Raw genomic sequence first — 13,789 nt, forward strand, 5'->3', positions numbered from 1 at the left:
CAGGCAAGATGTGAAGTCCTTTGTGAGAGCATTGTTGACAGTATCCATATGTATATTAAAATCTCCCAGCACTATTATGTTAGGTGAGAGTGAGCAGAGATGTGTGATGAAAGCAGCAAATTCGTTTATGAAATTATTATTAAGCTTAGGTGGACGGTAGACACTTGCAACTATGGTAGGGATAGGCCCATTGAGTTGTAAGGCAATTGATTCAAATGAGCCGTGAACAGGCACAGATACAGACGAGACTTTCAAACTCTCGCGGTAAATCATCGCGAGACCTCCCCCTCTGCCGGTGGCACGGGGTTGACAGATGTAAACAAACCCAGGAGGAGTAGATTCAATCAGCTGTGGAAAGTCATTAGGTTGTTGCCACGTTTCTGTCAAACAGAGAAAATCAAACTTACGATCAGTCAGGAGATCTTGGAGAAGAGGACCCTTGGTCGTAAGAGAACGGATGTTGAATAGTCCAAAGTTGACATCAGTGTGGTCGTGTTTATGTTTAGCGCTAACGTTAGCCGACCTGGCTAAGCTGGCTAAGACAGTGTGGTCAACTTTCCGTGCGGAGTTTCTTGAGTGTTGTCGAGTTGAAGACCAGATGGATTGTATGGGTTTGGAGTCCTCGATGTAAAATCTTCGCCGGGAACCACGTTCATGTTTGCTCTATTCTCATTGTATTTAATCACTTTTTTATTTTATTGCTTCCATTTGGATGCCTTATAGTACTCCATTCAGTCTTTAAAAACAACAATTCCAACAACAAGAGGTTGAGCTTACAGTACACCAAAGGATTGATCTAAGTGTGCTGATATATCAGTGTGAGCTCATTGACACTTCTTGCACTTTATCAAAGATTAAACCAGGTAGAGCGCTGGTCATCCTTCAACATGAATTTTATTCAAATTTGGGTCTGATACATATCAAATCAATGTAACAGCATCGAGAACAGTCAGATAAGAATTTACTTTTGTATATATTGCGTTTCTATTGATTCTTCACTTATGGGTGAGACTGTGGCCCTCAACTTGCTTTGCCAGAGGCCAACTGATACTCATTAGAGGTGACAAAGTAACAAACAAACATTTATCTAATCTGATTCATATTGTTATTTTGTCACCAACTGTATATGAAATGCCAGAAAGATACAGTCTATGTGGCAGGTTTATATAATAATATATATATTGTCATTATTTTTTTTCAACAGACATAACATCTTCCAACCCATGAATGTCATACAAATAAACCAGAAAGATTCATTCTGGATGATCGGCTAGTTATCAGAATATAATTGAATATGTAAACCAAGAGCTCCCTGGTAGACAGATGGCTAAGGTCTAAACCACATAACGGCATTGTCTGGTTGGATTTCAGCATCAAAAATCCAGGTTCAAATGACAAAAGAAAAAAATAAACTCTTGATCGACTTAAAGCAGTTCACAAGGTAAACAAACATTGGACAAAATAATACACTTTTAGAAACCATCTAAATGGAAATATACTACCACTTGCAGATGGTAGCAGGAAGCATGCATCCGTCCAAATAGACAAGCTGGACGAGACGTTTAGGTGTTGACTGATGTACAGTAATGCACCTATAAATACCAAAAGGGAGAGAAGGGGATTTTCTCTTCACTCTAAGACAAGTGCTGTCAAGTGTTAACATAATGCATGTCCATCTTATATACCTGAACAAATAAACCAAACACCATACAAGGCGTGTGAAGAGGGTAATACCTAAATACATGTTATTGCAGAGTTCATGCTTCACAGTGTTGAAGCCTAAATAAGCCTTAATTAGAAAAAATGTTGTTATCGGGGGACAAAAACAGCTCCGCCACTCTGAACGCTTCTGAGGTGAGACGAGTCGCAGCGTTGCTTGTTGACAATAATCGGTGTATGGGAAGCTGAAGTGCAAGTTGTGTTCGCGCCTGTTCAACTCAACCAATCACAAGGATGTTTATTGACTTTTGCATTATGTTCTCTTCAGTTCCAGGACAAACATGGAAGCCAGGTGTCCAAATGTGGAGGGTGAGTGTATGCCACTAACTTACTGAACTACAGAACATATAAACATAACGATGCAACAGGAGAGTGGGTAGTGTTTCCTTCAAATCTCGTTAAAATGGAAATAATCACAGTTAAAGCTAATACATCTCAAACAAGATTTTCAATATCGCTGTAATAAAATATCCATGTTTTTGTTTTCTCCTTTTCTTCATTTGTTACCTTATTTCCAATATGTCTTAATAGCAAAGGCCATGATCTTTTGTCAAATGAGGAAAACAAGTCGAGGCACCAACACTAGCTAGCTATCAATCTTTTTCCCTGACAGCGCTTACAATCGAGGTAAGGATTGACAGTGAAGCAGAGGAGCTCTGTGTCAGCCTGACTGATGAGGTTTGGAGAGCAGTTTAGTGTAACCATCACTCACATCTCCTCCAATCATCCCTCAAAGTGCAAAGAGTATTACATAAGGCCATGCCTGAAGAACAGGTAGAACAGTCAATCACAGTGTTGTTTCTGGGGCTTTTATTATGATGAACCTGCCAGGACCAAGAGTGAAATTACAGCTTTCCCTGTTTAGTTTCATGCTGGGAATCTGATTAATTCTAACAATCAAGGAAACTCAATATTGTAATTGAATGCTAACTTGAAATAGCACCTACTTGTAGGAGGTTTTGAAACAAGTAAAAATGCAATATTAAACACTCCAGTAATGCGTTTTACTAAACCCAAATAACAGGTCAGCAACCGCATGAGAAACGTGTTCTCTCATTAAGCCTCCTGCAGTGTTGACCAAACAACGTAATGAAACGTCTCCAAGGAAACGGGTTATTGGGTGCAATTTATTCCCCAACAATTTCCTCCACTGCCACATCATAAAGGCTTATTTGAGTGAGGGCAAACTGTGTGAGTTGACAGGCTCCAAAAAGTAATTGGAAATCAATGTTTTCAAAACGCCAGAACTATCACAGATAGCAGATAATGCAATGAATAAGGAAAATGAACAATGCATACATAATTAATATGCCACCATTGGCACGCGGGACCGTAACCAGTGGCACACTAGGAATAAGTGTGCAAAATATTTAAATTGTATTTTCGGATCCTGAACGAGACCGCCGAGCGCGTCTCCCCTTGCAGAAGGAAGCCATGCACGCAACGCAGCACAGAAGGATAACTTCTAGGCCCGGCTCTCTTTAACTCCAGTCGACTTTCTGCTGATTTCCTCCATGGTGAAACGACCAGGGGTGTAGCGCACTTCACACATTGCATTACCCATAAGGAGCTGTACATGCCGCAGTTTTTGCGTGGCTGTGTCTTTAGTTGAAAACCCAGTGGCGATCTGCTCATCTGTCATCGAAAATAATATGCTACACAGGGGCGGACTCGCCAACTGTGTGTTCTGGAGAATCACAGTAAATCCGGCCGTCAGAGAACCGAACAGGTCGCCAGCGGGCCGTTGACGACCGGGCTCGGTTCGCTGACGGCCGGCACCGCCCTTTATTTATTTAACTGTGTTTAAACTGCATCATGTAAATTGCGGTATCAAAAAGGTTGCCGACCCCTGGTGTATGCATTAGACATCGAAATAAAGCCGTGAAGCAATGATGTCAACAGGTTTGCTATGACTGGAAGCAATTCAAGCAACATTTAAGGAACTTATTGGGAACATATTGTTAAGATTAACACACTGTTTAGAAAGAAAACAAGATTCCTTGTGAAATATTTAATTGGTTATCTTTTCAGAAAGCAAACTCTTAAAAACGGCAGAAACCTCTGTCAATAGGATGTTTCTATAGCAGGTGTTTATGAAAGCAGACAAACTTGACTCCTAATTTACTGATTCAATATCTTATCTTAACTGTGTTGGCATTTAGGGTAATGCTCAGTCTGAACCCTGAAAATGTCATGACTCCGTTTACAGCCCATCTAATGAATATGCAGTGCTTCATCAAAGCCCTGATATTCATCATCCATTTATAACATCAGGGTTAAAAGGTTTTAGTGTAAAGCAACCCAAAAGAGTCAAGAGAGATTTTGCCATGGCATTACAACAACCAGCAGAGAATGATTGATGACCCAGGCTACATTTTGTAACTACGTATGTGTAGTTTTTCTTTAAATAATAACATCTAAACATTAATCATTGAACTCCTTGACATCAGTGTCACCATAATAGGGGAGAAAGTCTACTGGAGATGTTTGGTGTTAATTTATACACTTTTATGTGTGGGGATGGTGCCAATTAAGTAGCCTTTTAAATGTATTCAGTATATCTTGGCAGTCTTATGATAGTTTTCCATATTATACTTCTAAATCATCAAATGAATGCACCCCTGCTTTATATTCAACATTACATGTCAACAGTCCCGATAGAAAAATAAAAGAGGAGCAGTAATGGTCAACTCGGCTTAATAACTAGCTAATTGCTCCAGTTGATCAGTCAGTTTTTTTCTATGTGGCTATCTGTATCTTCATAAAGCCAACTTAACTTTATTGAACGTTTATGCCGATTTAAGCAGTGGTGAGTTTAGACACTTCAGAGAGGAAAGGGGTTACCGTCTCATCGGGGAGGGCCAGGACATGCGGGGCTTCTTCAGCCCGGGTCGCAGCTTCTCCAGGGTCCGGTTGCGGCACAGGTAGCGCTCGGTGTCCGAGTGGAAGCGCTGTTTGATGCGTATGTGGGTCCGGGGCTGCCGCCACAGATGTTTGGGCGGCTTGGCAAGCCCTGCTCCCTCTCTGCTCAGCGCGGTACACTCCATGTTCTACTTTGGTTTTAAAACCGAGTTTTGAGCGAGGAAAAAGCGCTAAACTGCGAGTTTAAGCAGGAAACCGTTAAAGGACAAAGAGCTGAGCACGTGGCATGGTGCTGCGCTGCTGTCCACGAGCCGGAGTGCTGAAAGCGTCTCAGTCAACACCAACTCTCTCTCTCTCTCCTCCCTCTGTTGTCTCTCCTTTTATAGTGTCAGCATCTCTAGCTCTAGCTTCTTTATCTTCCACTCTTTCAATCTGTTTCTCTCAATCATCAATATGCAACATGAAAAATTAAGTAGTTTACACCCAGTTTAAGACTGCAATCCGTTAGTGTTGTCTTTAATCTGAGAGTCCAGCAAATCATTTTTTGGGTGAAACATTGAATGTCAGTTGACATCAATTAGTCAACTGACATTCAACTGATTACTATTTTTTTTTATCTAAAACTTGAAAATGTTATGTTGCTTGTTATAGTTTGCTGCTTTGTACAGTTGGATTAAGAGACTTAATCTCTTTCATCAGAGTAAATAAACCAAAAACAAGGAGTCTGATAAACAAAGTGTACAAGTGTCGAGACCTCACAATTGATTTTGTAATTTAAAGGGGACCTATCATGCAAAATGCACTTTTATACATACACATGTGTCCCCGGTGTGTCAGGGAACTCACAAAGTGTCAGAAAACAAAACCCTCTCTCTTTTGCTCCGTACCCAAATCTCTAAAAACGGGGGATCAATGGAGCTGATCCAGATTTGCGTACGATTTGACGTGATATCGGCAATGCGGACCCAGGCCACTATCAGAAAAGTTGCTATCAGAAACAATGACCGACTGTTTTGGACGTAATATGGTCTTAGTTTACATTAGCATCGCTAACACTCAGAGCTAACCTGTACTAGAGAGAATGGGTGTTTCTCAATCGCGAGTACGCTTGCTTGGTAGCATATGTCTGCCGAGCGTCTTGCTTCAGAAGCGAGGCAAGAATACTTCCTGGCATTCGGAAAACAAAGAGTGGAACAGGCTAGCAAGTGTGCAGCTGTGCGTCATATGAGAGGCCCCGCCTTACATCTTCCGCCGCAGATTTGGAGAAATTGGTCCGTGCGCAAAGCATTGTGGGGATTTTAAGACCGCGGAGTCTACATATGTGCAGCCTCGACATTTCTCCAAACGAAGTACGCTGGGCTCGGTAGATTTCCAAGTATGCTGGAGATTGGAACAGTACTTCGGCGGCACTCGATGACGTAGTATGCTTGAAATAGTGGCTCTGCAGCAGCTTTACTCGTGATTGAGAACCACCCACAATGTGTAAAAAAGCAGGAAATAACAAAAGGAACTCACCTTGTGGTAAACCGGCAAGAGAGAAAGCATTTGAGCTCCATACTGTTTCAGAAATAATCCTTGATGTGGTTTGGAACATGATATGGCATTTAATCACGGCAGCATTTAGCTGTATCTGCCGGTAGAATTTTGAGCAGGCATTAGCTACCCCTCCTCTTTTTGAGCTAAGGACCCCGAACCTGCATTTCTCTAACAGGGCTACAGAGGGATATGAAGGATTTCTAAAATGCATGATCTGTTTGGTATTTTGTGTAAAACACATCATAGACATGTTTTTTATATTTTTTTATATATCTGAGACCCATAGTATATGCCTAAAAATAGCATAATAGGAGACCTTTAAGCAGGTGTTGTAAAACACCGATTTCAGATAATGGCAATGGCAGTGTGAAACTGTGTGTGTGTGTGTGTGTGTGTGTGTGTGTGTGTGTGTGTGTGTGTGTGTGTGTGTGTGTGTGTGTGTGTGTGTGTGTGTGTGTGTGTGTGTGTGTCAAGGGGTTATAAAGACGTAGCTACATTCTTTTCATCATATCTCTTCCAATTATTTATTTAGTCATCATCATTTTGTTCTGACTCTTTGTCTCTCCCACAATAATAGGAGACCTTTAAGCAGGTGTTGTAAAACACCGATTTCAGATAATGGCAATGGCAGTGTGAAACTGAAAGCTACTCCTAAATGAAACTCTTTTGGCAAAGATAATCTTCCATAAGTCAAGCCGACTTCAAATTCAACAATTTAAAGGTTGATAATGGAAGTCATTGGAACATGTCCAACAGAGCGGTGTTTGAATAGGTTTGAGTATGTTTTATTTAATATTTTATTTCTTGCTGGCTTCATGCTATATATCCTAATAAATCAGGAACTTGAAGGAAAAGTATTTGCTCCCTCTGTCATTAATGTCTGGACAGCACACACAAGCACACACACATGCGGACACCCACCCATACACGACCTTTCATTGACAGGTCTCTGTATGTTGCTGCAATTACCAGGCATTTTGTAAAGGGACAAAGGGACATCATTATTTCATGAAATCACATATAACCCTTTATCATTTGTATCCAGGGTGTGTGTGTGTGTGTGTGTGTGTGTGTGTGTGTGTGTGTGTGTGTGTGTGTGTGTGTGTGTGTGTGTGTGTGTGTGTGTGTGTGTGTGTGTGTGTGTGTGTGTGTGTGTGTGTGTGTGTGTGTGTGTGTGTGTGTGTGTGTGTGTGTGTGTGTGTGTGTGTGTGTGTGTGTGTGTGTGTGTGTAGAGCTGTTTACTTCAGTATGAGAAAGCTCCAGTTGCTCAGACAGAAAGTCTTCTGTTTCCTAGGTGTCCACTTGAACTAAACAAAACACTGAGATACAACAAGGGAATCAGAGATAATGAGTACAGGTTGCTCATCCTGCTGACCTCATAGAGAGGAAGGGAGAGCGAAAGAAAATATGTCAGAAATAAATGTAATTACTGGATTTTCATGGTTCCATTTGCTAATTTGACATCACACTAATATGGGGTTGTCCATCAATCAGAAGATCTCTTTGGCCAAATTGCTTCAAAAGGCAGAGCCCTAAGTATGTGTGTGTGAATAAGCATTAGATGCCATCAGTGTATGAATGTGCTCACATGAACTGTAAAAGAGCATTGAGTGGTTGCAAGACTAGACTGCAAGTCCATTAAATTGATCAAATATTTTGGAAAAAAGCATCTGTGTTGAGCTCAACACTCATAATTTTCCTTCGTGACGCAGGCCAACAGATGCTCCAAATCAAAGCTAAACACACAACAACAACAACTCACAAGATGAATTACAGCAACAACAACAAAAGATCTTATCCGTTTCAGAGGAACATTTGCTACATGGTCATCAACAGGCAGTCAATAGTATTATAAAAGCATAATAACCCACAGAGTGATTCATCTTCAAAATACTTGCAGTAATTATACTAACCTGTTATCTGAGAAAAACAAACGTAAAAACCCAGCAATACAAAACAGCATGAGAGGCTGTGTGTGTGTGTGTGTGTGTGTGTGTGTGTGTGTGTGTGTGTGTGTGTGTGTGTGTGTGTGTGTGTGTGTGTGTGTGTGTGTGTGTGTGTGTGTGTGTGTGTGTGTGTGTGACTGACCGGTGCTCATCATGACTGGCCAGTGCTTGGATGTACATCTCCTCCAGTCGCTCCAGAGGCAGAGTGTGTGTCACTGACGACCGCCGGGTCTCCCATGGGTGCTCCTGGCAGGAGTGTCTCCTCCACAGAGGAGGCAGCAGCAGCGGCCCGGAGAAACGCCGGCGCACCGCCTGGTGGACCGCAGGCAGAGAATCCCGGCGACCCTGGACCTCGAGTGAAAGAGTATGAATACAGATAAGAAATAGCTTATATTGCTTTTTATGATAGGGACTATCACTGGACTAACCTAAGAGTATGTATATTAAATCTACATTACTAGTACTGGCCAACATACTACTTTATACAGTATAACTATAGATGTGTTTAATACAGGATTGATGCAAAATGTACCCAAAAAGTATATTGTGTGTTTCAATCAAGTAAAAAACAAATACAAATGACTGAGAACTCCATTAATAAAAAATTTGACATGGGACTTTAATGTCCCAAAAACATTATTAAACCTCATCTATCAGTAACAATTATCTTTGAATAACCTTAGTGAGGATGTATAAATGTTTTATGTTTATAAATAATTGATTTGCCCAAATAAGAATTGTCCTTCCATAACAAATTAAATTGTGAAATTATTTAGCTGTCTTTATTTGAAATGTTTCAATAAATAACTTGAATAAATAATTAAATTGCACGCATAAATCCACAGATGTGTGTCATCTGCCCTATCTGCCCTGTGGGCAAAGCATAAACACTTCACATCTGACAACAAGTGAGTGCTTTGTTTGTCTCCTAAACTGGCCTTTTTTAACATGTTCCTCCTGCCAATCCATTTGAACCCTATGAAGCCCTGTAATTGCAGATTGCAGCGTTTAAAGACGACAAGCAGAGAGGCAGCAGCTTTGTCTTCTTGACAAACACTTCCATGGCAATATTCTGCCTGTGTATGTGTTTGTGTAAAAAGTAGATAACCAGGAAGACTTTTTCGAATTAAAAAGTGTCAAACAGGATTGAGGGAGCCAAACAAAAATCCATGCTCATCTTAGCCAAGGCAGCAGAGAGCCTCTGTTTCTTTGTCCTTTGTGCTTCAGCAGAGTTAACAGAGTTGTCACCTGGTGAGAAGTGTTCGGAGAGAGGTGCTGAATATTGATCTGACATCCTACAAGCTGCAACAGCAAGTCTCACTTCACTGCTCGGGGCCTGTCAAGTGCCAAAAACCAAACATGGCACCATCAGGACAACTGTCTCCTCAAAACACACCCGTCACCTCAGACGGTCTTTGTCTCTGCTGCTATCGGATATCAATACAACTTTTTTAACTGACTCTTCGATTTGCTTTTCTCCTTGGTTCTTTCTCAGTACAAAGGAACATTTTGTAACTGTATATTGATCCACAAACGTGGCGTTACTGCATTCAAAGGTTGAATTATGCTTGAGAATAAGTTGTACTACATGTTGAGAAACCTCGTTAGAAATCTTAAGTGTTAAAACCTGATCAGAAGGGCCACATTTGAATTTGGGGTGAAAAACTTGTTGTTATTAGTACAGGTGCTGACGCAAACGCTTAAACATGGGGATTACGTCAAACATTTGTGGACAGTCTTTCCCGGAAGACATTCATAGGGTCACACTTGGCTATCACATGAAAAGTGAAAAAATATGTGTGAAGAATGTAAAAAGAGAATTTCTCACCTCTAGGAATCTAAGCTGTAGAGGTGCTGTTGATATGAATGTCTAATTATTGACAGACACATCTATTATTATTATTATTATTATTATTATTATTATGTGACGAGTGAAGTGTGTGTCAACCAAAAAAACTCAACATCACTAAGAATATATTTAATGCACTGCAGTAGCTTCACATGTACACAAGAGAGCAGGTTACTCAGAAAGTTATTCAAACCATCATAAAGCTGTAACCAGAGACCTCTCTCTTACCACGACCCAATTCTGAAATTATGTTTTTCTTTTTGTGTTAGAGGGCACAACACATTCATGATCAGGCCTTGACAGAGTTACATAGGCGCCTAGTAACACAGTATGTTATGAGCAGGGCCGAATCCAGGATTTCCTAAATACCTAGGTCCAAACATGTTAGGGGGGTTCGGGGGATACCCCCCGAGATTTTGGGGCTTTTCATGATCTAGTTAGGTGCTTTTTAAGTCCTGTGGGGGGTCACAAATTGGATAATATATTGATATCAAACCATGTCAGTGGGCTGACAATGTCAGCATAAATTATTTTTGAAAGTGTAATACTGTACATAAGAATCAGTTGATTGTTACTAGTAATGATCTGGACATGCAGAAGAGGCTAAAATGATCACAAAACATTGTCAACATTCATTTTCCAGGTCTCTCTCCTTTCCATAACCTGCACCCTCTCTTCCATCTTCTTTAGTCTCTCTGTCTTCTTCCTGTTCATTACTCTCTCTGTCCTCTACACTTTCTCCTTAGAGGTTTCTCAATACTCTAATTTCCCCTCCTCGACTCCTCGGTCCTCCGGTAGTGACCCGGAAATGGATTTCAGCGCGCCATGTTGAAGGACATCTCATTTCTCTAAATGCACATCGAGGACCGAGCATCGAGCATCAAGGAAGCTCTCTGGAGGAGCTATAACCGAGGATACACTGATGCATCCTCCACGGCTCCTCCACGGATGCATTTCCGGGAACGGTGGAGGCGTGACGCACGGCCGGACTGATCTCAGCCAATGACAGCTCTGCATGCATCCCCTGGATATTATGTTAGTAACTGCTTTCATCGCGACGCGATGTTTACAGTGAGAACAGCTGTGAGTACCGTGCAGAAAGCAGAGCAGTGTGTAAAATGTATATCACTCAGTATAACAGGCCTACTCTCTTTATTTGCTTTAGTTTAGTAGATATCTACAAACAAAGAGTCGATATTTTTCTAAGACCATTTAGTGCTTCACATAATAAAATACACAACGGCTGTAGCCTGATTATGCTTTAGGAGCTGTAGGTGTGTGTGGTACAGTGTGTAGGTGTGTGTGTGGTACAGTGTGTAGGTGTGTGTGGTACAGTGTGTAGGTGTGTGTGGTACAGTGCGTAGATGCGGCGGACAGACGGGCCTCAGTTGGTTTGGTGTCCTATGCTTACTTTTAATACGTGTAAATACAACTTTTGGCCCGTAATTTCAATTACCAGAGAGAGGGGGGGGGATATATCCAGTCTCTGATTGTGTTACGTTATTATGAGAGTGCTCTCATACTTGTTTGATTCTGAAATTGTATATATTTATATAAATATATGTGTGTGTATATGTCCCCATCTGTAGCCTGTTATTGTCTCATTATACCGCACTGTGAATGAATTAAAAATAAATATATAAGTCGTCATGAACACATCTGTCCATCAGACAGAGGGCTGCTGTGCCTCCTGTCATGGACGTCTCTTTAAAATGACCACTCAGAGGAGAGGAGTTCTCATTTCTCTAACCGCCTGCTGCTTCCACTCCTCTCTCCTCGGTTCCCCTCCTCAGTCCTCCGCTCGCATCTCCTGTGGGCGGCACTAAGTCTCGAGGATAGGAGTCGAGGATAGGAGTCGAGGAGGGGAAATTAGAGTATTGAGAAACCTCGTGTTCAATCTCTCCCTCGTTGTTCACTTTTTGCTCCTCCTCACTTGTCGCTCCTGCCAGTGAATTAAAAGCAATTCAGCAATTTAGTTCATTTCACTTGTTTGTTTGCATTATTTTTTTTTATTTAAATCTGTTTTGTTTGATTCACAAAAGAGAACAAAGATGTAAGCAAATTGTGTTTTATACAATTGTATGTTATTATGACATCATAACTGCAATAGATGTATGTTGTTTTAAAATTATGCCTATTGTAAATGAAGACTATTGTTATAGATATATAATGTAGATAGATAGATAAATAGATGGGGTTATTAAGCCTACATTCTTTTGTGTGACTGTACCTGCAGACAGTTCCTCCCTGACTTCCATCACTTTCTCTCTCTCTCTCTTTCTCTCTGCCTGTCCTGTCTCTTCCTTACCAAAGCTGAGCTTCAACTGACGTAGTCTTTTCATTATATCTGAGTCAGTGTAAAAAGAAAACAATACAATGTTATATCTTCAATGTTTACTCAAATTGAAATGAAAGAAAACCATTAAAACGTTTGTTAAAAGGTAATCCTTCTGACATTGGATGAATGTAATTAACTTTAGCTCTCTAGCTAGTTTATTCACGCAATTTAAACCAAAGTATAGCCTATAGCTGCAATATAAGTTAGTGTGCATGTTGTCGGACGTCCACTGACTAACGTAGAGCGTTCACACAGGATCTGCTGGTCATAATGTATGATGTCCTGATGAACAGGAACACAAGCAGCCCGCTGGACTCAGATCTCTAGATACCTCATCACTCCTCCGCTGCTCCGATACAAGTCTTGGGCCCTTTCTCATGTCATCAAATGTCCCTCCTCGACTCCCCTCCTCGACTCCTATCCTCGAGACTTAGTCCCGCCCACAGGAGATGCGAGCGGAGGAGCCGAGGAGGGGAGCCGAGGAGAGAGGAGGGGAAGCAGCAGGCGGTTAGAGAAATGAGAACTCCTCTCCTCTGAGCGGTCATTTTAAAGAGACGTCCATTAATGATGACAGGAGGCACAGCAGCCCTCTGTCTGATGGACAGATGTGTTCATGACGACTTATATATTTACTTTGATTCATTCACAGTGCGGTATAATGAGACAATAACAGGCTACAGATGCGGACATACACACACACACACACATATATGTATATACAATTTCAGAATCAAACAGAGCACTCTCATAATAACGTAACACTATCAGAGACTGGATATATCCCCCCCCCCCTCTCTGGTCGCTACAATGAGGGAAATAAATGACGGGCCAAAAGTTTTATTTACAAGTATTACAAGTAAGCAGAGGACACCAAACCAACTGAGACCTGTCTGTCCGCTGCATCTACGCACACACTGTACCACACACACCTACACTACACACACGCACCTACAGCTCCTAAAGCATATAATCAGGCTACAGCCGTTGTGTATTTTATTATGTGAAGCACTAAATGGTTTTAGAAAAATATCGACTTTGTTTGTAGATATCTACTAAACTAAAGCAAATAAAGAGAGTAGGCCTGTTATACTGAGTGATATATATTGTACACACTGCTCTGCTTTCTGCACGGACCTCACAGCTGTTCTCACTGTAAACATCGCGTCGCGATGAAAGCAGTTAATAAAATAATATCCAGGGGATGCATGCAGAGCTGTCATTGGCTGAGATCAGTCCGGCCGTGCGTCACGACTCTTTGAAACATCTCTGTTGCCGGAAATGCATCCACGAAGGAGCCGTGGAGGACCGTGGAGGACCCATCAGTGTATCCTCGGTTATAGCTCCTCCAGAGAGCCTCCTCGACGCTCGATGCTCGGTCCTCGATGTGCATTTCGAGAAATTAGATGTCCTTCAACATGGCGCGCTAAAATTCATTTCCGGGTCACTACCGGAGGACCGAGGAGTCGAGGAGTCGAGGATGGACATTTGATGACATGAGAAAGGGCCTTGGCTGCGGTGGTTTGTTGATACATGTCGTCT

The 13,789-nt window shown here is 41.5% G+C and overlaps 1 protein-coding gene across 2 annotated transcripts in view; it reads right to left on the minus strand.

Annotated features, from left to right (window-relative positions):
* LOC117495749 (cAMP-specific 3',5'-cyclic phosphodiesterase 4C-like) overlaps window positions 1-13,789 on the minus strand; it is a 105,332-nt gene that overhangs the window by 78,610 nt on the left and 12,933 nt on the right. For both annotated transcript variants that reach the window (XM_034147240.1, XM_034147242.1), the window contains exon 3: window positions 8,206-8,414. In XM_034147240.1, the coding sequence (XP_034003131.1) occupies window positions 8,206-8,414 (209 nt within the window). The remainder of the gene's footprint in view (window positions 1-8,205; window positions 8,415-13,789) is intronic.

Source organism: Trematomus bernacchii, unplaced genomic scaffold, assembly GCF_902827165.1.
Source record: "Trematomus bernacchii unplaced genomic scaffold, fTreBer1.1, whole genome shotgun sequence".
NCBI classification, from domain to species: domain Eukaryota; kingdom Metazoa; phylum Chordata; class Actinopteri; order Perciformes; family Nototheniidae; genus Trematomus; species Trematomus bernacchii.